This window comes from Rhinopithecus roxellana, chromosome 1 (assembly GCF_007565055.1).
Source record: "Rhinopithecus roxellana isolate Shanxi Qingling chromosome 1, ASM756505v1, whole genome shotgun sequence".
Classification (NCBI taxonomy): Eukaryota; Metazoa; Chordata; class Mammalia; order Primates; family Cercopithecidae; genus Rhinopithecus; species Rhinopithecus roxellana.
The window spans coordinates 43,334,757-43,361,668 of record NC_044549.1 but is presented as its reverse complement, the minus strand read 5'-3'; the positions used below and the strand labels follow the sequence as shown (position 1 = coordinate 43,361,668).

General features: G+C 39.6%; 2 protein-coding genes and 1 long non-coding RNA gene across 7 annotated transcripts in view; 1 reads left to right on the top strand and 2 right to left on the bottom strand.

The window, feature by feature from the left end:
* Positions 1–79: 79 nt before the first annotated feature.
* Positions 80–23,836, bottom strand: FAM162A (family with sequence similarity 162 member A). The gene is made up of 5 exons (XM_010370533.2): positions 23,702–23,836; positions 7,554–7,676; positions 5,703–5,811; positions 2,667–2,775; positions 80–343 (listed from the first exon to the last, which is right to left on the bottom strand). Exons 1-5 carry the CDS (start codon positions 23,733–23,735, stop codon positions 251–253), a joined length of 468 nt encoding a protein of 155 aa, XP_010368835.1. The 5' UTR covers positions 23,736–23,836; the 3' UTR covers positions 80–250.
* LOC115900690 lies at positions 17,582–23,674 on the bottom strand. Its single transcript, XR_004060353.1, has 2 exons — positions 23,539–23,674; positions 17,582–17,871 (listed from the first exon to the last, which is right to left on the bottom strand). It is a non-coding gene; the product is annotated as an uncharacterized LOC115900690 (long non-coding RNA).
* The window catches only part of CCDC58 (coiled-coil domain containing 58), a 30,270-nt gene continuing 21,223 nt past the window's right edge, over positions 17,866–26,912 (top strand). Inside the window, exon 1 of one of the 5 annotated variants that reach the window (XM_030941935.1) lies at positions 17,866–20,948. Coding sequence is in view for 2 of the 5 variants with exons in the window: in XM_010370532.2 (XP_010368834.1) it covers positions 24,769–24,819 (51 nt within the window). In the remaining 3 variants the exon portion in view is untranslated. Of the gene's footprint in view, positions 20,949–23,583; positions 24,237–24,742; positions 24,846–26,912 lie in introns of those variants that run through there. The other 4 variants (XR_004060349.1, XM_030941929.1, XM_010370532.2 and 1 more) reach the window with 4 other exon arrangements.

The following is a 26,912-nucleotide window of genomic DNA, read 5'->3' as shown; positions in this document are numbered from 1 at the left end:
TGAAATAAATTGTTTCATTTTTGTCCAAAAGGCTGAGAGGCTACACTTTACTTGGATCAAAACAATAAAACACAGACAGTCATTATTTAAGAAAATTTATTTCTACTTCTACAGCAGAAATACGGAAATGGTACAGGTTTGGGCAAACCATGCTTTATGAAATGGATCCTCATACCACATCCTTTTTAATACAGGCTCGTTGCAACATAATTCCTAGATTTTCAAAATCCAGCCAACACGGATACCTCTGCTACTCTGTTTTGGCCTTCATAGCTGCTTCCTCTCTCAGACGAGCTTTCTTTTCTAAGTTCAAGCGTGTTAAAGTCTCGTTTCTTTGGGCAGCCTAAAGCAAAAGAGATTTGAACAGCTGATTTGTATGCTGGTCAGGGGAGGGTATCTTTACCTTGCATTGACGACAGCAGGTTAACAGGGCAGTAGAGGCATGGAGTCCTCTGCTGTTTGGACACTGGGCATGGCAGTCTCCTCCATGTGCTTCAACTTCCTCGTATGCTTCAACTTCCTTGTACTTATCCATTCAAGCATAAGTAAGAAGTGCCACACCTCTCCTTTTTCTTCCCTTCTGGCCCCTTTCTTTCAATCTTTATCCTCTCCTTTTCTCTTATACTTTCTTCTCATTCCACCCCACTTCTCTTTTATACTAAATACCTTCTCATTGCCATTTCTATCCCATTTTTCTTCTTTCACTTTTCTTTGTTGCTACCATTTCTCCTTCCCCAATTTATCTGCATACTCAGACCCTTCTAGTTCCTCACTTCTCTTTTACCAAAAACATTCAGCTTTGCAAATTCCAGACTTTACCAAAATACTACCATTGACGATTTCCACGATTATCTGTACTACAATTCCATCCTTTGAGTGGGGGAGGCAACCGTCCTCTTCCCTCATTTCCCTCTCCATGTAAATGGTCAGATTTCTATGAAGCTTACATACAGGCCAGTTTCAAAACTTTTATACCAAATAAGTGAAACTAGTACCCTAAGCTGATATTTCCTCCTATTTGCATAATTTCATATGTAAAATAATTGGGTATATGGAGGGGGAGGAGAAAGGAAAGTTGACGGTGAGAGCAAAATACACAATGGCTAATTTTTCTCTTCCAAATCACATTAAGTTAAAAAGTTCTCCATTCCAGTAGCATTTATGGAAATGGAAATTCCATAAAACTAAAATGTTAAAATTTCATGGTAAAGAACAAGAGAAGAACTCTCTGCAGTACACAGCATGTAGCCCTGGATGATGCTAGAAGTGATTCCAGGTGAATAATTTGCTTCTGGAATATTTAAACTCAGCAGTACAATTGAGTATACAAAAGCAATGCAAATTTCTCAGAATCCTAGAAGTTTACAGTCCTGTCCACATGTTTCTGCTGGTTTTAACCTGAGAACTATGCATGAGAGGTCAAAGAGGGAGACAAGAAAAAATGAAGTGGGGTAGAACAGAGTTTTCAAGAGAACTTCACCCAGCTCAGCACATCTGCCCCTTTGTACTCCCATGAGGTCAGCCTAAAATGGTCAGTATTTTCATTTAACTACAAGACTGAAGACAGCCAAAAGTACATTTCCTTTTACTTTGGAATTACTGAGGATAAGAAAGTTAAGAGTGGGTATGTAGAAGAACATTTTTAGTATCTTAAAGTAGTTGTAAGTCATCTCTTTCCACATGGAAGCTGTGATATACAGAATCATACATGGTATTAAAAGAAGAATTTGACCAAAGCTGCTGAATATAAAAATAACTATAGCTTAATAGCAAGATAGTATAATATGAGGTTTGGTATCCTGCAAACTTAGGTCTAAATTTTTATCTTGCCACTTGTTAGCTATGTGAGTTTGGGAAAACTATTTACCTCTTAGGGTTATGGGGGTGATTAAGTGCCTGTTACATAATAAGCACTCAATAAATGGGAGCAATTTTCCTATTACCTGAATTGGGTCTAGGTTCACATTGTGGCTCGTCATTAGGGACATGTGTGGCCTTGGGCAAGTTACTAAGGCTTTCTAAGCTATAGTTTTCCTCATCTACAAATGAGGCCCTAATAATACTTATCTTACAGTGTTTTTGTGAGGTTCAGACAAGGTATCAGCTAGAAAAGTACCTGGAATGCAGTGAGTGTTCAATTAGTGATAGCTATTAATTATCATAATCTGTGCTAAAGATTTCTGGACTTGCATTCCTATGTACTGCTTAGGAGCTATGGTCCTTAGACATATGGCCCTGTCTGGCTGAGCTTCAAATAAAGAACCCTGCTAGGAAAGCTCACCATGATGAAGGCAGTTATGGTGAGGGTAAATACACTTGGGTACCAAGAGCAATCTGGAAATATGCAATGGGTTATTAAATATGCCAGTGTCATATTTCTTAATTTACATTATGACATCTGTCATCAGAAACACTTTTTAAATTTACATTACACAAAATGAATTTAGTCCTTCTTCACCACGCCAAAGTTAGGATTTGCTATTTATCCCCAAGGATGACATTCCAGGCTGGTTCCCAATATGTCTTATTTTTTTGCTTATCTTTTCTCATGTAATGTAGAAAGTAGCCTCCTCTTCTCAGAGGGTAAATACAAGGGTCAGTCCTTTAGTTATTCTAGGTTTTTGGTGGAGAACATACACACTGGATAGAGAAAAACCCCTTCTCACCCTCTTGCCCTCGATAATCATGGCGATGCATCCTATCACTGTCAGGGCAATCATGAGATAGCTGATCTTCACGCGGATCTTGTTCTTTGCAGCATCAAGCATCTCCAACCTAGTAATACAATGAAATCATGAGAGAAAGTTATTAACTTTTCCCTTTCAGAAGTTGTGCAGGAAAAAAGTTGTGTATAAATTCAAAATATTGTAGTGTCTATAAATATATATAGGGAGACCTAGAGATCTCTTTAAAAAGGGCCTAGAGATCTCATAGGACTTTGGGGAGGATAAAGCATTTTTAATAACCCATTTATATATAAAATACAAGATAGCACACAATTAAGTACAAAAGTAAGAATAAAAAGTGAAGTCATGAACAAAGCCAAAAAAAAAAAAAACATGGGCAAGGCATATTAATCTATACTTGCTATGGTGGACCCCAATTTCAGCTCTCAGGTTTCCAACCAGCCTATAAATGCTGAAAGTGAAACAGGTAGCCATTTCTCCCTGAGGTTCTTGAGAAGATGTTATGTGATCTAGTCATCATCTGAAAACATCTTGACAACAGATACTACAATAAGATTCATATGTTTCAACACAAAGCACAATTCAGAAAGATCAAACATTGGAGAAAGTTAACCAATGTGCTCCATATACCCAGCTTTTTTCTGTCTTGAACCCTGAATAGATTTGAGAATATCTAAAATAGTAGGAAGGTCCTTTAAGCAATGCTCCTTAATATTTATGTTTTTAAACTAATGTCTTGCTAAAATTGAGTGACAGTGAACTTGATATTGTGGTCTTTGGCAGGTGCCAAAGTGCAGCTTTTCTAACCTATCCACTGAATACAGACCCATGTGCCTTAAAAAAAAGTTGATGGTTGGTTCATCATTCTTGTGTGAAACCTAAGAGGCTTAACATAGAAGAGCCTAAAGAGAAGGCCAATCTACCTTGGTGATTTTGCAAGCAGGCAGTGAGTCATGCTTCTATTTTTAATTTACTTTATTTAAAGAGATAGGGTCTCACCATGCTGCCCAGGCTGGACTCACAATCTTAGACTCAAGCGATCCTCCTCCCTCAGCCTCCTGAGCAGCCAGGGCTATAGGCATGCATTGCCACACCTGGTGGTCACGATTCTGTTACCTCGGTGTCTGGCAGAACCTCAAGGCAGGGGATGTGGAGCCCTTATGGGGCCCAAGATTAACTTCTGGTCTTCTCAGTAGATGTGTAAATAGGAAGTGATTATCTCTAGATGATGGGATTGAAGTGCTTTCTTTCCCCTGAGATATTTAACATGTATTACTTTTAAAATGGGAGAGGATTACTTTAAAAATGCTTGGAAGGAGGCAAAGGATCTGGGATGTTGCAGGTGGAAGGAGGAAGATGAAAGCATGTACAATGTGATGTAGGAGCTGGGACCTGTGAAGCAGCACGTGGACGGGGTTCTCCAGGCATTTAAGCTGGGCCTGCAGGCTGGCAGGAACCCAATACAACTGCTAAGGACTGTCAAATTGGTCAGTTAGGAGCACCTGAGATTCCACTAACCACAAACTGACTTCCCATGTTGATGGTATTTTATGGGATTTGAAGTGCCATGATCCTCATGAAAAATAATCCATCCCATAGGGAGTAACAGGAACGGGCAAGTTAAGCAGTGCCTGTTCAGAACTACCAGTGCAAGGATAAATGGCTGCCCAGGCCCAGAAAAGACCCTTCCAGAGTGATTCATGAGGCAGTATTTTGGGCCTGAGGGGATCTTGGAACCAACTATTAGGCAGACTGAGGAAGGTGTTCTACAACAAAGCCTATACAGCATCTGTTACGGCCATGGGTGAATACCAGCTTATTTTCTGTTGGTATAGGAAGAATGAGGGCGTAGGCAAGAACCTGATGTCATGGTTATTTCCAGTATTCTCTTATTACCCAGAAGAATACATGACTTGAGCTAAGAAAAACCAGGGCTTTCCTGCTGAAATAATTCTAGTTAAAGTAATGTGCTATCAATTTGACTGGCAGAAGCAGAAAAGCTCTATTAAAGTTGTTGTAAACAGAAACTAAATACTACATATTTCCCTGGGAAAGAAATCCTGAATGAGCTCAGATCATTTTCAGTCATGACTTGAAACCAGAGACCAGAAGATCCAGGAATAGTTTCTTGCTGACAGGGAACTTCCAGGAGCTTTGTCCAAAGTCCCTGTCCCTGAATAGGATGATGCTTCACAGGAGATGACATCTATTTCTCAGAATCTCTTTTTAGCCAAGGTGCCAGCCAGTCAGCGTCTTTAACATGAGGCTAGGGCACTGGTTCTCAACTAGGGGAGATTCCCACCCCCCTGGTGCCCCTTGGACATTTGGCAGTGTCTGGAGAAATTTCTGGTTGTCAGCGCTGAGGCAATGCTATGGGCATCGAGAGGGCAGAAGCCAGGGATGCTGCCAAACATCTTCCAACAAATAGGGCACCCCCCGCCACAAAGCATCATCATCAAGCCCCAAATATCAATAGTACGGAGTTGAGAAACTGAGTTGGAGGAACCTGCACTCATTATCTACAAACTCTGAAAAATTTCCAAGATCCCAGCCAAGATCCCTTCCCTTAGGTTTAAGGAAATTGGTGACAGGAAGCACTCTTTCCTGAATTCCAGAGTGTTGCAATTAAATACTTTTATGTCTAAGGTTGAGTACTTAAATGGATTTGGGGGAATATAGTCATTGTCAGTGGTACTTAATTTATATACCTAGATTAAAAACAAACTTTAGAAAAAGTCACACTTCTGTAGCCGGGGGATGAAATCAAATAATCAACTGACTTCAGAGTACCTGACAGTTCTTCACTAGTCACTATGTAACATACCAATGATAAGACACAGGTTTTCTAGCATTGTTTATATTCCAAGTACTTACCAAAGATAAAACATTTGGAAAAGTGAAAACTGTTTTCAAATTTGGTTGAAAAGTTTTAAACAGCTGGAACTCAGAGACATTGTTTTTCCCTTACATTAGTGAGAAATGAAAGCTGCTTGTAATACTAAATTCAGCACTCACGAGACAGTCTCTGGGATTTCATCTTCCTTTTTGAAGCGACCTGACCATATCAGCATCTTTTTCTGCCAATCCGTAGGTTTGTGTAAAGGCACTCTGTGGCTGTAAGTGCCTACGAGAAAAACCAAACAAGGAATCTTACGTGTTTGAGATTATAACTCTCAAATTTAATAACAGAAAAATGGTATTAGTGCTTTTTAACTAGTCACTAAACAGAAACAGTGAGAAACTTCAAGTTAATTAGAGCTTTATTTGAATGGAATTTCTTAGGATGCTTCATTTTCCAAATAAGATTATAAAATCCCATGAGGTAAAATAAAAGCATTATTTCCCAATATAAGCCTCATCCATTGAAAACTGAAAGAACATCAAGAACAAAAATATGAAGTAAGGATGAACAAGGAGGGAACAGTGAGGAGCTTGTCTGACTTCAGTAGACTAAGAAAAAGTTTGTAAGGTACAATCAGATTTTACCAGAGCTTGAATGTCAGGCTAAGGGGTTTAGAGTTGATTGGGAACTACTGTACATTTTGAAACACGGAAGAAACTAATGTTTTAGGAAGGCTTACTATCTGTACAATGGATGGAGAGAGAAAAGGGGGACAGGGTAGAGTGGGCAAAAAGTCTAAATGGGAGACTGTAATACAAGGGTGAGGGGATATAGTCTGAACCAGAGTTGCAGCAGTGGGAAGAGAGATGAAGTCAGTCTGAGGATGACTGAAAGCATGTGGAGACTGCTTAAGACAAAGAGGAAGGAGTCACGAGAACATCAAACTTAGATTACTAAGACAACAGCAGTATTGTAACTAAAAGAAGATGGGAAAAGACCCAGATGAGGAAGGAAAGAGCATGAATACTACTTAAAAGATTTGTTGAGTCTGAAGGGAATATACGCCATCTGAGTCATTTCATTAATAAGTAGGGACTAGACTAGAGATAAAAATCAGTGCAAAGGGAGAGCCAGTGAGGGTAATAAGCAGAAGGTCCTACTTATATTTTACCTAACACATAGTATCTTAATTTGGTTCATCTTTGGAGTTCTTTAAAACATAATGTCTGGACTACTATTTACTTTGGTACATCCATTCTCCTAGAGAAAGCTCCAGTCTGGGCCGGGTGCAGTAGCTCAAGCCTGTAATCCCAGCACTTTGGGAGGCCGAGATGGGCGGATCACGAGGTCAGGAGATCGAGACCATCCTGGCTAACACGGTGAAACCCCGTCTCTACTAAAAAATACAAAAAAAAAAAAACTAGCTGGGCGAGCTGGCGGGCGCCTGTAGTCCCAGCTACTCGGGAGGCTGAGGCAGGAGAATGGCGTAAACCCAGGAGGCAGAGCTTGCAGTGAGCTGAGATCCGACCACTGCACTCCAGCCTGGGTGACAGAGCGAGACTCCGTCTCAAAAAAAAAAAAGAGAAAGCTCCAGTCCAACCGTAGAGGCAAGATGAAAATGACAAATGGTGAAAATGAAGAAACCACTGTGCATGTGCCCATGACCAGTAGGAGTACAACACTGGAGGTCTGCTGTAGGAACATGGGCCTACATGTGAGTAAAACATGAGAAGTATGATGTAGGACATGAGCCTGCATGTGAGTAAAACATGGGAGGTATGATGTGGGAACATGGGCCTCCCTCAGGCCTCCCATGTTGTATGATGTAGGAACATGGACCTCCCTCAGGCCTCCCACACTGTGCTCATATTGGTCATGTGCACATGCACAATGTAAACACAATGTGTTCTCTCTACATGGGAGGGTATGATATAGGAACCTCTCTCTTTTGGGTTCTTTTGATTCCAAGTTTTCCTACTCCTTGGGAGCTATCTACTTCATAAATAGAAAAAATAAAAACTTACGGGATGGAGCTCTGGGACTTTCCTGTGGTTTTATGCAAAATCCATTTATTATCTTCAAATGAAAGCTTCTGGTAAGCCTTAGAGATGAGGAAACATCTCTTTCACATAACCTAAAACAGCTTCCTAAAAAAGAGAGAAAAATGTTTCAAAGAAAGAAAATGTGATGTTTTCTCAAAATAAGAAATACCTCCAAGTTACGTTTCATTTATAAAAATTAGTTCATTTAGGAAATGAATTTACTATATGTAAGATACACATACTATATTTAAAGTGCTATGCCTGATGCTCTTTTAAAATATAAATGTTTTATTGATTAGGAAATTAGGAATTTACAACATAAAAATGTTACCAGCTGCAAATTTTAAATAAGTACTTCCCACATGTGTCTTATCATAACAATGGCTCTGGTGGCAATATTATGTATTATGGCATCAGGGCTGTTGAGGTGAAGATTAGTAACCTCCCAAAAGTGATAAACTAGGTCACCAAGTTGCCAATACTATGCTGATAAACTGGTTAGGGGGCTGCAGTGGTTAGCAAAAAGTAACTCTAGAAAGCCTTGCTCCTTGTAAGCCACAAATCCCTAATTAGAAATCAATTTTAGATGTAGTTTTGAACTAAATATAACTTTAAAACTATATATATAAGAATATATGTAGTTTATTTTAAAAATTTAAACTCAAAGCACAGATAGAGAGTAGTATTACGAACCCCTATATACTCATCACCCATTTTCAACAATGATTGCTATATGGCTAATAAGTATCATTTAACCTCTATAAAAACCCTGGAAGACAACCTAGGCAATACCATTCTGGACATAGGAATGGGCAAAGATTTCATGATGAAGATGCCAAAAGCAACTGCAGCAAAAGCAAAAATGGACAAATGGGATCTAATACATTTAACTTTTACTGTGCAGAAACTAAACAGATTCTGCAGAGCAAAAGAAGCTACCAACAGAGTAAACAGACAACTTACAGAATGAGACAAAATTTTTGCAAACTATGCATCTGACAAAGGTCTAATATCCAGCTCTATGAGGAACTTAAACAAATTTACAAGAAAAAAAACACCAGCCCATTAAAAACTGGGCAAAGGACATGAGCAAATACTTTTCAAAAGAAGACACACATGCAGCCAACAGGCATATGGAATAACAAGTAACATCACCGATCACTAGAGAAATGCAAATCAAAACCACAATGCAATGCCATCTCATAACCAGCCACAATGCCTATTATTTATTTAATTTTTAGATATACACTATTTTAATCAGACTACACTTTCAACATTTTACAGATAAAATTATAATCACCTAAGCTTTTAAAAAATAAAAATTAGGCACAAATACACATATTCATAATTGCACTGGCAAACAGTTCCTACGAGATATTTAAATCTTTGTGAAAAGATAGCCCCCTTCTTTTCCCATGTGCCCTCAAGTCAAGCCTGATCTCTCTCCCTGTCACCCATAAAATCTCACTTTATGTTCCATGAACCAGGATCGCATGAACTAACCTGAAAGAAAAGGAGTTCTCTGTCTATATAATAATGTTGGCAAAATAAATCAACATATGTTTAACAAAAGCACACAAAATAAGAGATACAATCAGGCGAATATTATTAAGTCACTCATCATGAACATAAAATTGTAATTCTACTTTTGTAAATTTTATCAACAGATTCTCAAATGCCACACTTGATGTATACATATAAGAAGAATAAGAAAAAATAAATGAAAAATGCATTTTCAGATATATTAAACAAAATCACTGTTTTATGAAAAATAAGCAAAGTAGTATTACAGTTATTACTCAACTTTCAAAAGGTCACACAAATATAAGACTTGTTGGCAAATATTAGGATAAAACATTTTCATATAAATATCAAGTATATATGGAAAGCAAAACATATTTAAGATATAAGATGTATTTATGATTTAAAATAATCTGTGCACATCATGAGAATATTCAAGACTCTATTGAATTTCTCCCCAAACAATGAACATCTGTATATAGTAACTATATTCTCAGTCTTGCTTTTTTTTTGAGACGGAGTTTCGCTCTTGTTGTCCAGGCTGGAGTCTAGTGGCACAATCTTGGCTCACCGCAACCTGTCTCCCAGGTTCAAGCGATTCTCCTGCCTCAGCCTCCCAAGTAGCTGGGATTACAGGCACCCGCCACCATGCCTGGCTAATTTTTTCGTATTTTTAGTAGAGATGGGGTTTATCCACGTTGGTCAGGCTAGTCACAAACTCCTGACCTCAGGTGATCCGGCCACCTCAGCCTCCCAAAGTACTGGGATTACAGGTGTGAGCCACCGTGCCTGGCCATTCTCAGTCTTTATTTATTTACTAAGTTCTGGGATACATGTCCTGAACGTGCAGGTTTGTTACATAGGTATACACATGCCATGGTGGTTTGCTGCGCCCACCAACTCGTCATTTACATTAGCTATTTCTCTCAATGCTATCCCTCCCCTAACCCTCCACTGCCTGACAGGCCCTGGTGTGTGATGTTCCCCTCCCTGTGTCCATGTGTTCTCATTGTTCAACTCCCATTTATGAGTGAGAACACGTGGTGTTTGGTTTTCTGTGCCTGTGTCAGGTTGCTGAGAATGATGGTTTCCAGCTTCATCCATGTCCCTGCAAAGGACATGAACTCATCCTTTTTTATGGCTGCATAGTATTCCATGGTGTATATGTGCCACATTTTCTTTATCCACTCTATCACTGATGGGCATTTGGATTGGCTCCAAGCCTTTGCTTTTTTTTTTTTTTTTTTAATGGAGTTTTGCTCTTGTTGCCCAGGTTGGAGTACAATGGTGTGGTCTCAGCTCACTGCAACCTACACCTCCCAGGTTCAAACAATTCTCCTGCTTCAGCCTCCCAAGTAGCTGGGATTACAGGCACCTTCCACCATGCCCAGCTAATTTTTGTATTTTTAGTAGAGACGGGGTTTTACCATGTTGGCCAGGCTGGTCTTGAACTCCTGACTTCAGGTGATCCTCCCACCTCAGCCTCCCAAAGCGCTGGGATTACAGGCGTGAGCCACCGCGCCTGGCCAGAATGGCTACTATTAAAAAGTCAAAAAATAAGGGATGCTGTGGAAAGGTTTCAGAGAAAAAGGAACACTTATATGCTGTTGATGGGAGTATAAATTAGTTCAACCATTGTGGAAAGAAGTATGGCGATTCCTCAAAGACCTAAAAACAGAACTACCACTGGACCCAGCAATGCTATTACTGGGTATATCTCCAAAGGAATATAAATGTTCTATCATAAAGACACATGAATGTGTTTGTTCATTGCAGCACTATTCACAACAGTAAAGACATGAATCAACCTAAATGTCCATCAATGGCAGACTGGATAAAGAAAATGTGGTCTTTTCTTTAGGCCGGGCACAGTGGCGCATGCCTGTAATCCCTGCTACTTGGGTGGCTGAGGCATGAGAATTGCTCACTTGAACCTGGGAGTTGAAGGTTGCAGTGAGCCTAGATCATGACAGTGCACTCCAACCTGGGCAAGAGTGAGACTGTCTCAAAAAATAAATTAAAAAAATAAGAAAATGTGGTACGTATACACCACAGAATACTACGCAGCCATAAAAAAAGAATGAGAGCATGTCCTCTGCAGGAACACAGACGGAGCTGGAGGTCATTCATTATCCTTAGCAAACTAACACAGGAACAGAAAACCAAATACTGCATGTTCTCATTTATAAGTGGGAGCTAAATAATGAGAACACATAGACAGAAGGGAACAACAAACACTGGGGCCTATCTGAGGGTTGTGGGTGGTAGGGAGGAGAGGATCAGAAAAAGTAATGAATGGGTACTAGGCTTAGTACCTGGGTGACAAAATAAACTGTACAGCAAACCTCTGTGACATGAGTTTACCTATGTAACAAACCTGCACATGTACCCCTGAACTTAAAAAATTTTTAAAATACCATTTCACCTAAACTCTAGCTATTATCTACCCCTTACTGGATTGTTTTAAAGAAAATCCCAGGCCGGGCGCGGTGGCTCAAGCCTGTAATCCCAGCACTTTGGGAGGCCGAGACGGGTGGATCACGAGGTCAGGAGATCGAGACCATCCTGGCTAACATGGTGAAACCCCGTCTCTACTAAAAAATACAAAAAACTAGCCGGGCGAGGTGGCAGGCGCCTGTAGTCCCAGCTACTTGGGAGGCTGAGGCAGGAGAATGGCATAAACCCGGGAGGCGGAGCTTGCAGTGAGCTGAGATCCTGCCACTGTACTCCAGCCCGGGCGACAGAGCAAGACTCCGTCTCAAAAAAAAAAAAAAAAAAAAAAGAAAATCCCAAATATTGTATTAGTTCATCCATAAATACTTCAGTATGTATTTCAAAATCATATCTGAAATATTAATATAATTTAAAAATGTTCCTTAATATCAGTATATTATGATCAAATCCTATTAAGATGAAATTTCTGATAGGCTCATTTTTTTTTTTTTTAGTTTGCTTATTCAAAATAGGTGCACAAACTGAATATGGCTGATGCTTCCTGAGTTTCTTTAAATCTATAGGTCTCTCCTCTTACATTTTTTAAAATCATTTATTTGTTAAAGAAACCAGTCATTAGTCCTATAGAGTGTCCCTCAATTTTAGATTTTGCTTATCACACCCCCATGGTGTTGTCCAACATACTCTCCAAACTCCTCTATTCCTTGTAAACAGATTTTTGAGGCCTGAAAGATTCAGATTAGATCTTTTAGCAAGAATGTCATAGGTGGTAGGTACTGTGTATGTCTTATTATGCTACATCAATAGGCATATGCCAATTTTGTCTCTTTTCATATTAAGATTGATCAGTAGATGCTATTAATCTGATTCACCTTTTATAAGGTTCCCCATCAACCTTTCATCTATTTTTTTTTTTTTTAGCAGACAATGGTGATTATTACCTAGATCCATTTATTTCATTAGGGATTGCAAAATGGTGGTATTCTCCCCTTTCACATTAACTATTTGGTTATCTTAAGGCATAAATCATGCAGAAAATGTGGAATAAATGCTGGATTATTGCCCTTTGCCAGTTTTCAAATGAACAAATTGGTTTTCTTGCAACTGCCTTATGTTGCATTTTTACACCTGTGATGTGCTCTAGACTATTTCAGTTGTTCCTTTTAATCCCATCTTTAGTTATTGAGAACCCTTCTAAATTGGCTCTGGAGTCCTTTGAACATATCCTTAGTGGTAATTGATAGCTTTCTTTCTGACAAGATATTCCAGACTGATTTTAAATGTTTTCTGCCCCTGAGTTGGAATCACACATTCCTACCAATGGGCTCTGGTTCTTTTAAAGAAATGTTTTTAGAGACTTCTTATGGGGGGCTCATTTTTTTTCAGTTTGTCGCTGTTTTTGCCTCTTCAGTGAATAAAGCTAGGAAATACCTTCATAAAATAAATACATTTAAGAAATTAGTTTTAATTAGGAATTCTTACCTTCAGCTTTAGCATGAATAATTTTAATTAATTAAAATCAGAAGCAGAGACAACCAGAAATAGTTTTGATCAGGTGGGAGAAAGGGTGAGTAATTCTGATCTTGGGATTGTGGTGCAGATGAGGCCAGGTCTGGTATAAGCTCCTGAGATCACAAGACATCTAAGAGCCCCTGAGTCTCTAGGATGTGGAAGAGTGGAACAGAAATGAAAGCTGGAAAGGCACCAGAGATAAATCTGACTAGGGCCTTGCCACTATATGATGCTCTAGATGATAGAAACTGAATGCCCAAGACTTGTATTGAATGCAGTAAGAGTGTGTGCCCTCAGACCTTTGTGGTTAAAAATGAATTTGCTAGTGGATAAAAAGACTGTGCCTTGGAAGTTCCAAACTCCCACTTGGGTGTCTTGCAGTCTCAGAGTTTGGAGCAATAAGGGGAGGTAAGAGAGGCAGTAGGAGTAAAACATGGTTACAGAGGCAGTTTTCCCAGTGATAGTGAAAAGCATCATTTCCTCACTTTTCCCCCTTGCTGTTAAATATATATATATATCTTTTGAACATAACAAGTTAAAAGATACTACTGTGGACTTCTCATGGAAATATGTTCATGTTTAAAATTTTAAAAATAATACTTTTATTGATAGATAATTCCCTATCATAAAACTCACTTTTAAAGTGTGAAATTCAGTAGTTTTCATGTATTCACAAAGTTGTGTATTGATCACTACTATCTAATTCCAGAAGACATTCATCAACCCAGAAAGAAATCCTGAATACGTTAGCAGTCATTCCGTTTCCTCTTTCCCCCAACCCTAATTTGATTTCAGTCTCTATGGATTTGCATATTCTGGACATTTTATATAAATGGAATCATGGGGGGAAAAGAAAGAGAGATCAGCCTCTTACTGTGTCTATATAGAAAGAAGTAGACATAGGAGACTCCATTTTGTTCTGTATTTGAGATGCTGTTAATCTGTGACCCTACCCCCAACCTTGTCCTTGCAAGAGACATGTGCTGTGGTGACTCAAGGTTTAATGGATTTTGGGCTGTGCAGGATGTGCCTTTGTTAAACAAGTGCCTGAAGGCAGCTTGCTGGTTAAAAGTCATCACCATTCTCTTAATCTCAAGTACCCAGGGACACGTACACTGCCAAAGGTCACAGGGACCTCTGTCTAGGAAAGCTAGGTATTGTCCAAGGTTTCTCCCCATGTGATAGTCTGAAATATGGCCTCGTGGGAAGAGAAAGACCTGATCGTCCCCCAGCCCGACACCCATGAAGGGTCTGTGCTGAGGAGGACTAGTACAGGAGGAAAGAAGGCCTTTTGGCGGTTGTTGGCAGTTGAGATAGAGAAAAGCATCTGTCTCCGGCCCGTCCCTGGGCAATGGAACATCTCGGTGTAAAACCCGATTGTATGCTCTGTTTACTGAGATAGGAGAAAACCGCCTTACGGCAAAAGGTGGGACTTGCTGGAGCAATGCTGCTAAAAGGTTTATGGAAATGTCTGCATATGCATATCAAGGCACAGCATTTTCCTTTAAACTTATTCATGTCACAGAGCTCTTTATTCATATGTCTTACTGCTGATTTTCTCCCTACAGTGATCCTATTATCCTGCCACTCCCTTATCTTTAAGATGGTAAAGATAATTATCAATAAATACTAAGGGAACTCAGAGACTGGTGCCGGCGTGGGTCCTCTGTATGCTGAGCATAGGTCCCCTGGGCCCACTTTTTCTTTCTCTATTCTTTGTCTCTGTGTCTCATTTCTTTTCTCAAGTCTCTCGTTCCACCTAACAAGAAACGCCCACAGGTGTGGAGGGACAGGCCACCCCTTCAGAATCATACAACATGTGGTCTTTTATGACTGTCTTCTTTTACTTATATTTTCAAGGTTCATCCATGCTGTAGCATTTGTCAGTACTTGATTCCTTTTTATTGACTAATTTTATTCCACTATACCAGAGTTTGTCTACACATTAGTCAACTAATGGACATTTGGGTGGTTTCCACTTTTTGGCTATTATGAATAATGCCGTTATAAACATTTGTGTACAAGTTTTTAAGGAACATGTATTTTCGTTTGTGGGGTATATACTAAGGGGTGAAATAACTGGGTGATACAACTCTCCATTTAATCATTTAAGGAATTACAAGACCATTTTCCAAGTGGCTGTAACATTTCACATTTTCATATCATGAGGGTTCCAATGTCTTCACATCCATATCCACATCTGTTGTTCTTTTTGATTATAACTGTCCCAGTAGGAATGAAGTGGTATCTCATTGTAGTCTTAAGTTACATTTATGTAATGAGTAATAATGAGGATCTTTTCATGTACTAATTGGATATTTGCATATCTTCTCCAGAGAAGTATCTATTTAGTTCCTCTGCCCATTTTTTTTAAGTAGGGTTATGTCTTTTTATTTTTGAGTTGTAAGAGTTCTTTCCTTATCTGATATATAATTCACAAATATAGTCTCCCATTCCATGAGTATCTTTTCACTATCTTGATGATGTCTTTTGAAGTATAAAAAAATTTAATTTAGGTGAGGTCCAGTTTATCCATCTTTTCTTTTAATGCTTGAGCTTTTGGTGCCATATACGAGGTCACAAAGATTTACTCCTATATTCTAGAATTTTATAGTTTTAGCTCTAATATTTAGGTCTGTGATGTACTTTGAGTTACAGTAGTATACTTTATGTGGAAAGGATCCAAATTCATATTTTGGCATGTAAATATCCAGTTCTCCCAGCACCACTTGTTTAAAAGACTATTCTTTCCCTCACTGAGTTGTTTTAGTGCAATATAGAAAATCAATTGACCGTAAATATGAGAGTATATTTCTGGACTATCAGTTCTATTCCACTGATCTAGATGTCTGTCCTTATGCCAGCACCACACAGTCTTGATTATTACAGCTTTGTAGTTTTTAATCAGGAGGTATAAGTCATCCAACTTGGCTTTTCTTTTAAAAGATTAGTTCGCCTACTCAGGGTCCCTTAAATTTCTGTATGAATTTGAGGACAAGCTTGCCAATCTCTGCAAAGGCCCCAGCTGGGATTCTGTTGGGAACTGTGTTCAATCTGTAGATCAATTTGAGGAATACTTTCATCTGAAAAATATTAAGTCTCTCGAACCATGAACATGGGATGTCTTTCCATTTATTTGGGTCTTCTTTAATTTCTTTCAGTAGTGCTTTTGCAATTTCCAGAGTACGTTTTAAACTTCGTTATTCTTTTTGATGCTATTATAAATGGAATTGTTTTTCTTCATGTTTGCATCATTTATTGCCCATTTATCTTGCATACTGCAAAACTGTTCAACATTTAGTCTAATAGGGTATGTGTGTGTATGTATTCCTTAGGATTTTCTATATACATGATCATGTTATCTGGGAATATAGTTTTACTTCTTTTGCCACTTACTGTTTTTCCTACCTAAATTCCCTAACGAGAACCTCCAGTACAGTGTTGAATAGAAATGTTGAGAATGGACATCCTTGTCATGTCATGGCAGAAAAGCATTCAGCCTTTCACCATTAAGTCAGATGTTAGTTGCAGGTTTTTCATTTAATGTCCTTTATCAGGTTGAGGAAGTTCCTTTCTATTCATAGTTTCTGAGTGTTTATAGTGAAGGGAAGTTGCATTTTTGTCAAATGCTTTCTCTGTGTTTACTGATGTGGTTGTGTGTTTTTTTCCTTTATTCTATTAACATGGTGAATGATGTTGAGTCAGGAGTCCTAACCTTACATTTTTAGCATAAATCCCACTTGATCACAATTTATAATTTTTCATGTCACTGGATTCATTTTGTAGCATTTTCTTGAGGATTTCTACATCAATATTCATATAAGGGATATATATGGGTCTGTAGTTTTCTTGAGTTTTTTTTGGGGGGGGGTTTGGTATGAGGATAATGTGGCCTCATCCAATGTATTGGGAAGTGATCCCTCCTCTTTTGTATTTTGGAAGAGTTTGTGAAAGATTAATTCTATCTTTTTCTTTAAATGTTTGGTAGAATGCACAATTGAAGCCATCTGGGCCTGGACTTTTTCTTTACAGGAAGTTTTAAAATCACTAGTTCAATCTCCTGTTATAGGACTTTTCAGATTTTTTATTTTTTCTTGACTTAGTTTTGGTAATTTTTGTCTTTCTATAAGTATGTCCATTTCATCTGGTTTATGTCATTTTTGGCATACAGCTGTTACCCACTCCATGTTATGTCAAACAAGTGCTGCTGATTATTTTCAACAAATGCACCAGGGAGAACACTGCAGTGAATAAACTCCAAGTCAGGTGAAAAAAGACAAGCCCTATGAATGGGGTTTCCAGCGAACTGTCAGACAAGTCAAATAGTAACAATTCTCGAGCTGGAAGTTTTGGAGAACTCTAAACCCATTCCGCCTTCTTCAGTGCCTGTAAGACTGCTGGTTTTCAAAGCAACTGTGATTTGTGAGGCTGCTGGTTTTCAAGGCTATTGTGAAGCTGAGAGAAGACAGGAATAAAGCAAGTTAAAAATCCACAAGACTTGCTGTCCTACCATGATTTCAGTCTTTTTTTTTTTTTTGATAAATGCTCCTCAGATTGTTACAAATGCCTGGTAATTTTCCAGAGTTCTGGAAAAGTTGCTTCTGCCAACTTCTGGCAGTGTTATCATTGCTTTTAGGTAAAAATGGATTTTCAGAGGTCCTTACTCTCGACACATCTGAAGTTGGAATCTCTATTTGTGGTTACCTGCCACATGGTCTTTTTCATAAAAGGCCTCATTTATATCCTTTTTCAGGGCTATAAATCCCAGAACGCTTTGCCTGGCTGGGTCTGGTAAGCACAACATCTGTAACACCTAGTGGAAAGGAGATAAATTAATTGCTTTTAGCTTGTTTCCTCAATTAAAACGTGGATAATGCAGTGTTTCTTGTACCAAAGCTGATTTGAGGGTTAAATGGAAAAGCAAATATGGGAGCATCTGGTAAGACACTTGAAACACAGCAGGTTCTCTGTTAAGTTTATTTTTTAAAAAATATTATGTAAAACATTAACTTTCATAAAATGCTTCTAGAACACTTTTCAATTTTACCCAAATATAGTTAGGATTTCTGATAAAGGTAATTATGCAGTTATGAGGCCATGGGAAAAGTCTATGAAACTTTTCAATAGCTTTTAATAGCACTGAGGATTAAGACACAATTATTAAATCTTGTGATCCTCAAACTTTAGTGTTTTAGTGTGAATCAGAGGAATGCCTTGTTAAAACACAAATCATGAGGCTGCCTACCTCCAGTTTCTGCATCCACAGTTCTGTAATGGAGGCTGTGAATTCGCATTTCTAACAAGTTCCTAGGTGATGCTGCTACTGCTGGTTCTGGACTATACTTTGAGAACCTAGGAGTTTCTCTCCCCTAAGATGTGGTTAAACATATGTAACATAATATTTACCATTTTAATTATTTTTAAGTGTTCAATTCAGTGGCGTTAAGTACATTTACACTGTTGTGCAACTAATTACTACTATCCATCTCCAGGACTTTTTCATCTCCCCAGAGAACCACTAGTTTAATGTGACCTATAAGGCCCCATCTCACACAATGCTGTCCCATTCCTCCTTTGGCAGGCACTTACAAAAGGAACAAGGTTAACTGGCAGCAAGCTAGGAGGACTCTGCTCTTTAAACAGAAAAAGAATCAATAATTATTTCCTAAGACAGCTGTCCCTCCCCATCCCTCCTAATTAGAACAAAGGCAGTTTAGGAGAACAGAAGACAAACCGCCTCTCAGCTAGCTCAGTTTGAGAAATAATACAGCAAAAAATGCTAACATGTATACTTACTATCAGTGACATCGATGTATGTTGGAGATATTCATTCAACAAAGTACTTCCTATGTGCCAGGCATTGTTTTAGGAAATATACAAAAAAGATAAAAATCTGTGCCAATAGAACTTGCATTCTACTGGGGAGAAAGTTATATATATATATATATATCTATATATGTTAGGTACTCAGTTATCTCCATAACTTTACTCTTCCTTTGCCCTCAGGTCTTCCACCTCTCACCACCTATAACTCAATGCCACCTAAACCTACTCAGTAATGCGCCAACTCCTCTGCCAAACTAACACAAATCTTTGATGGCGTTTCTGATTATTTTTCCAACTTTCTTATTTCTGACAATGAGGCAATACTTCCGTAGTCCTCAACATTAAAAAACTTGTCTTTAAGTCCTTCCTTACTCAGTATCTCCAAACTCATCCTTTCTTCAGACACTTCCTGAATATATTCCTTTGTTATTTCCATCATCACCTCACACATCAGTTACTGTAACATCTTCATAGGTAGCAGCAGTTCAACTGGTATGTAGTTACTGTGTTAATTTTCCAGAAATGTTTCTTGTATTACTTCTCCTGCTAGATCCATTTATTTCATTAGGGATTGCAAAATGGTGGTATTCTCCCCTTTCACATTAACTATTTGGTTATCTTAAGGCATAAATCATGCAGAAAATGTGGAATAAATGCTGGATTATTGCCCTTTGCCAGTTTTCAAATGAACAAATTGGTTTTCTTGCAACTGCCTTGTGTTGCATTTTTACACCTGTGATGTGCTCTAGACTATTTCAGTTGTTCCTTTTAATCCCATCTTTAGTTATTGAGAACCCTTCTAAATTGGCTCTGGAGTCCTTCGAACACATCCTTAGTGGTAATTGATAGCTTTCTTTCTGACAAGATATTCCAGACTGATTTTAAATTCTCCTGCTAAAAGGTTTTTTTGGTTCAAATTCATTTGGTTCAAACTTCTCCAAACACCACACTTTATCTCCTATTACCTCCTCATCAAAATCCAAGGTAATCTTTCCTCTCGTAGCCTTTTTCAGACTCATTATCGCCCCTACATGTGCTCACATCACTCTCACACCCCTTTGTTTCAAGAATCTCAGAATTCTTGAAGCCAATGGTATACTGGAGGGGGCCAGTGGAGACAAGTCCTGATTTGTAGTGTTTGCCAATAACCCTTACCATAGCAGATCTTAAGCTACTAATGTAACATCACCGAATACGAAATTGGGAAGAGACTTGCACAAAGTCAGTGGCTCCAGGACACCACAGCAGCACTTACAATCTGGTCTGTAATCTAAAGCTTTATATATATACTGTTTTGTATAGGTTATTCTGGTGTATTATATGTTTGTTTGTTCACTGCAATAAATCAGCCATAGGAGTGGTGCAGTCCATGCATTTTAGAGCCTTCACAGTATACATACAGGGCATTCACTGTGTACTCAATAAATACTTGGTAAGACCTGGAGAGGAGCAATGACCAAAGCCAAAGGTGGGGGTAGTTAAAATGGGTATGTTCTCATTTAGGGTTGGTTAGCAAGAACAAACAGAACAATAAGGTAGCAGAATGTGATAGAAATAAAATCAGAATGGGAGCCAGGGGATATTGGCTATGTCCCAGGTCTGTACCTGTGTGATCCTTAGCAAGCCGATTCCCTTCTTGGCCCTTAAGTTTCCTCATCTGTAAAAATTAGAGGACTAGACTACCTGACTTCTAAGATACCTCTCTACTCTAATGCTCTGAAATGTCAGTTAAACTAAAAGGAAGGCAGCCCATAGTCCATTACATTGGTAACAATAATGACGATAATAAATTCATTTTCAAATCTGACCAGTCAACAGAGTTTAGGGCAGCAAAACTTTCTTTCAAGAAGAAACATTCTTGTAAGGTCATTCTATTCCTTTGAACTAATAATCATTCTGTAGAAAGATACAATATCCTAAAAGTTGTATCTATTTTATTCTTTCAGGAGAAAAGAGGTGTGAAAACTCACCTTATATCTGCAGCATGTTCCAAGATATGTCCTAGCGTCCTTCGTCCAAAAAATATGCATTGCCTGTCTACTATGAGCTGAACACCAATAAGTGGTAAGGATTGAGTAAAAACAAAACAGATCTAGTGTTTACCCTCATGAAACCCAGCATAGTGTGGGTAGATGGCCATTTAGTTCCTAATCATCTGTATCAGTGCTTTTTAACTTAAAGAGCATGAACTGCCCTGAGTAGCAGATACAAGCTATGGACCTTCTCTCTCAAAAATGGTACACAATCATAAAAATTTGAGAAGTTCACAGGACCTCTCAAACATGGAAGTGTCCAGTACCACAACTTAACAACCCTGATCTATATCTACAACTACATCTACAAAATAACAAATTCGAGCTCATAAAAGCCTATATTATGTTTGCTATATTGTTTGCTAAGGGAGTATACCAAAGATTGCCAACAGAAACAAAAGTAAAGGTTCGTCATTTATAAGGTTAAGTTTTGATCATCTGAAATTTCACTTACCTAGAGAATCTTATTCCAAATATTCTGGATAAATAAGGGATGCCTAGATTATGCTTTTTTTTTTTTTTTTTTTTTTTTTTTTTTTTTTTTTTCCAGAGACAGGGTCTCACTCTGTTGCCCAGACTGGAGTGTGGTAGCATGACTGTATTATAGCTCAACGCAGCCTCAAACTTCTGGGCTCAAATGATCTTCTTGCCTCAGCTTCCTGAGTAGCTGAGACCACGGGTTTGAGCCACCATGCCCAGCTGATTTTTAAAAGCTTTTCGGAGAGACAGACTCTTGCTAAGTTAGCCAGGTTGGTCTCAAACTCCTGGTCTCAAGCAATCCTCCGGTATCAGCCTCCCAAAGTGCTGGGATGGCAGGCGTGAGCCACCACGCTGCGCCTACATTTCTATTTGATCTATCATTCCTTTGGCTAAGGCTGCTTATTAAATCAGTCTTCTTTCTTGAAAAGCCATTTGCACATGAAGATGTACTTGCATTTCAGAACTAAATCTGCATTTCATGACTCTTTCATTTCAGATTAATGAGACCCAATTAGTCATGACAAATTCAACACGCACAGCCCCTGAAAGAACAGTTTGAACAACAGCAAAAAACACAAAAATTCCAGAATTAGAGGGTACCGACTCCTATCCTGGCTCTAACATTTGCTGGCAAAGTGATCCTGGACAAGTCATCTCTAACCTATGTTTCTTCACTTATAAAGTGTGGGAGGAGTAAGACTCACCTGAGAGGGCTGCTATGAGAAATCCATCCAACAAAATAATGTATATGAAAGTGTTTAGCTAGGAAGTGGGTGAAAGGCAGTAGGTTGTTCTGGAGTTGCTCACAAAGCATCAGATATTCGTGGAAGATCATATGGAGAGCTGCTCACATAACATCCTTAGTGTGCTATTAAACATTTTATATCTGAAGTAAAATAAATTGTTCTTAAATCACTCAAGGAATTCTGCTTTGGTTAAGTGGTCAATAGTGAAGTTTTCACACATCAGAAGTTTGCAGAGAGGCTTTGGAATTTTCAGGATGCATAAATATATTATCAAAGCAAGAAGGTGAACTACTTACAATACACTCAGTATTAGTTCCAAGATGTCAAAGTTCTTTTCCTGCAGTCCATTTTAACTTTTTTACAGAGCAATGATCCTTTCACTTGCCTTGTTGAAAAGCTTTATAATGGTTAATATGATGTACATAAGATATTTTAGGTGAATTAGTTCAACAAAACTGACAAAATCAATGAAATCAATCATAGTACTGAGAATTTTAGTGGAGAAAGTGTTTGCTTTTAAAGGAAGCAAATATAGTAATACTCCTTAGTTTGAGACATGTTTTCCAGTCCACTCTCCACTGGAACATCAGATAAGCTGTGTAAAGGATAATCTTGGGGTGGGGAGGGTTATATACCAAACTTGTGAAACTATGCAACATTCACTTTTTTTTTTTGCATTATTTCATTTACATTTACAATATACATTTATATTATTTGAATAGCCAAGTTTGGGGCTGTTTTTCCTTTAAAAATTGAATTAACAACTTTTTAATAATGTAGCGCCATTGAACAAAAGATCTCTGGTACCTAGAAAAGAGGCAAAATGCAAGCCCTCTGATTTCTCAACCCCTACTATGCCAAGGCTCTGCTGGTTCTCCCAAGAAAAAGAATTAAGTTTTCATTACCTAAGTCCAAAACAGTCATCACACAAATGTCTACCACCAAAACAAACTGCAGATCCTTCAATTACACACTTTCCTCCAAGAAATTCGAATCAATTAATTGTATAAGTGTTTAAAAGTAATGTATCCTCCATTTTAAGAAAATTATTATTATTAATCTGTAAGACCTAAATCGTTGGCTTAATCAGACATTTAATGAGTGGGGAAACTTCAGACTGGAGGTTTTCTGGGATAAACTCCAGAGAGGAAGGGGCAGGGAAGAGGGAAGACTCAAGTAGAGGAACAGATAGGGGTAGTTAGGGTGGAAAGCTGAATGAATGGGTAAAAGGGAAGTCTAGGGATAGTAGGTGTTTTACAGACTGAGCTCAGGGGAGTCTGAGGACTGGGGTGAGGAGAAGGGTAGGCACGTGGGCAGTTAAATTGGTGGGAGCTGAGTGGATGGAGATGAGGGTAACTCACGGGCAGTCTCCAATATCTATCAGTAGCTGCTCACCTAGTTCTCTCCCACACTGACAATAAGGAAGCAGGATTCCGAGCAACCGAGAAAGTGCGTCATGGAATGGAGCCACTCCGGGGCCTAGGAAGGCTTCAGGATTCCCCCACCCGCAGCGGCTGGGCCAGCTGCCCTACCTCCCATAGCCCGACCGGCGTCTCACCCGCTGCCAGGAGCAGACCGCGGAGGCTCCCCATGGCCACCTACTACTCCGCCGACCAGCGCAGAACTTCGCCGGGGACGGCGGCGCTGGTGAGCTCAATGTCACCCAGTGCTGGAGAGGGAAGGAAGCAGGCGGCGCCGGGGGTGGGGCGTACGCGACGCTGTGGACCGGCATGCGCCAGTGCGGGGCGTGCAGGACGTGCGCGACGCGCTGGAGACCGGCGGCGCCAGCGTAGTGCCCCTGGGGCCGCGTTCCGAGCCAGTTTTGGAAATGGTCTTGTGGAGTGTGGCTCCGTGAGTTCTTGCCCTAGCGGATATGCATCCATGGAAGGACCTGTGTGAAATAGAAGGGAAAAGTGCAACTTTCGTGAGCTGTAAACGCCCAAAATACACCAGATAAACCAGTATTCCAGTATGCCGCTCTTCCAGTGTTTTCAATGAACATACGCTTTTATCAGAAAACACGTAATTAGACTCAGTGCTCAGTGACCTTTTGGCTTTGGAGCATCCCTCAGGCAAATCTGAGAAATTAACGTGTATGTTTTCAATTTGTTTTCTATTTACCTATTTTCTAAAAACATTTGATAATCTCCATCCTAAACACCTTACTCATACCCACCCACTCTGCCAGAAATGCCGTTTTTTCTTGACGTTTCTTAGTGGTCCCAAATGCTTAACAAAGACCCCTCTGCTCCAGGGTCAAGGGAGGAAGACAGGCACTGGAGTGAGAGGTATTAGGTTTCACTTGCCTAGATTTCCTTCAACGACCTGGTAGGGGAACGACAAGGAAATTGTTTCCCTTTTGTGAAGATGGGATTGGAGTAAACGGTCCCTTCAAGTTTTGACAATCTTTGATCCATGCATCTGGCCCAGTTCCAGGAGGGCATGTTAAAGGGATAGGACAGCAGGGTGACAGGTTTCGAGGTGGATGCGGACCACGTAGAAGTCAAGTCTTCCACTCAGCTTTCCTAAGGATTCTCCTAGTGCTATATTTTTTGTCAGGCGGCTCCGCGGTCACCTTTGCTCCGCGGTGATTGGCCTGCAGCGGGGTCCTCGTGTTTGTCCAATATGGCGGCGCCCAGTGGCGGTGTGAACTGTGAGGAGTTCGCCGAGTTCCAGGTGATGGGGTTTTCCTCATGTGGCAGGCATGTCCCTCCTTTTGTCCCCAGACCCTATTCCCTGCTTTGCGAGGGAGTATGAACCAGCTTTGGAAAAAGCGGGCAATTCAAAGCTGTTTTCTAGAGCCATTGGAGGTCATGAGGGGCGCGGGTTTGGCCTTAGGGAGCAAGGCTGCTCTGTAGGAGGAGGGAGGAGGGGGGGTCATAGTTCTCTCTGCGGCTCGCAGGCCTTGAGTGGGAAACTCTGGGTAATCCGCGGTGGTAAAGCCCGGGATCCGTGGATAAGGATTGTAACAATCTTGTAGCAGTTCCCTGAACTCAGTTTCCAGCTTCTGCCATTCGTCTCGTACTTTTTTAAGTAGAGTTTTTGTGGGAGAGAAAAAGGTGAAGTAGAGTTATTTAGTTGATAAAACAAACACTTGGTACAATTTACTATTTTTGTGGGACAAAACGTATGGAAGCTTGGAGGGAGGATTAATTCTAGTACCTGCTCTAGTGTCATTGCCCATTAGAGAAGATGTTATATTTAAAGGTTCTGCCTTTTTATGTTCAAATATCAGAGATCTAGGGCTAATTATTAACCCGTGAATTCAAGAATAGGGATCTGGTTTTGACCAAGTTGCCATTAAAGTTATCTGTTCCAATTCAGTCATAAGTGTGCTTCTGTTTAGTTACAAAGTTGAATTCCAAAATCATGATCTTAAGTATGTATTGCATTAACTAACCCAAGATACTGTAGTAATTGACCTATCTGTAGTAAACTTTGTACTTTGAACGGTTTGAAGGTAGTGGTATTCTTGAATACTGCCTCAGCCTCCCTGTAGCAAGGACTACAGGCACCTGTCACCACGCCCGGGTAATTTTTTAAAAGAAATTTTGTAAGACATTGTCTCACCAAATAATCCTCCTGCCTCAAACTCCCAAAGTGTTGGGATTACCGGCATGAGGCACCACGCCTGGCCTAAAGTGTTTAAAATTTTTGCAATTCTTATTTTTTCATTACAAAAATTAGATTTAGTACATCTGGAAAATATCCTATTTCCAAATTGAAATAAAATCCAGAAAAGAGTGTTTAAAATCGAGTGCCTAGAATCCCATTTTAGCACGCATTCAAGAATTTATTGGATACCGCATTAGTCTGCTACGGCTGCCATAACAAAATACCACAGACTAGGTGGCTTAAACAATAGAGATTTATTTTTTCACAGTTCTGGAGACTAGAAGTCCAAGATTAAGCTGCCATCAGTTTCTAGGCTACACAGTTTGATTTAAGGGGGGAAAATGCCATCACAATTAGTTATAGTAAGACCTCTCTTCCTGGCTTGTAAATGGCTGCTTTCTCACCATGTCTTCTCTATGTCACTATCTCTTCTCTGTGCTTGCACATGAAAGGAGAAGGATCTCTGGTATCTCTTCCTCTTCTTTTTTGTTTTTTGAGACAGTCTCGCTCTGTCCCCCAGGCTGGAGTGCAGTGGCACGATCTTGGCTCACTCCAACCTCCACCTCCATAGCTGGGATTACAGATGCCCCTCACCACGCCCAGTTAATTTTTGTATTTTTAGTAGAGACGGGGTTTCACCATGTTGACCAGGCTGGTCTCGAACTCCAGACCTCAGGTGATCCGCATCCCCCTTGGCCTCCCAAAATGCTGGGATTACAGGCGTGAGCCATGGCGCCCAGCCTATCTCTTCCTCTTCTTATAGGAACATCAGTTCTGTTGGATTAGGGCCCCACCCTTATGACCTCTATTTAACCTTTATCACATACCTCAAGGCCCTATCACCAGATACAGTCATGTTGGGGATTAGGGATTCATGAATTTTGGGGACACACAATTCAACCCATGACAGATACCTACTAGCTTCCTGGCACTTGCGAAAACCCAGTAGGTGGAGTATAAAACAAGGAATGTAATCTAAGTAGGGCTATAAAATGTGGAAAATATTGGGAAAAGAAAGAATAAAATGCTGAAAGAATTTAGAGAGAAACAAATCAAGAGATATAGTTGAGTTGGGCCTTAGGCAGGCAGGGACTAGGGGTATTCAAGGCAGAGGCAATAGGATAATAGACAAAAAGAGTTTTATGTATTTAAGG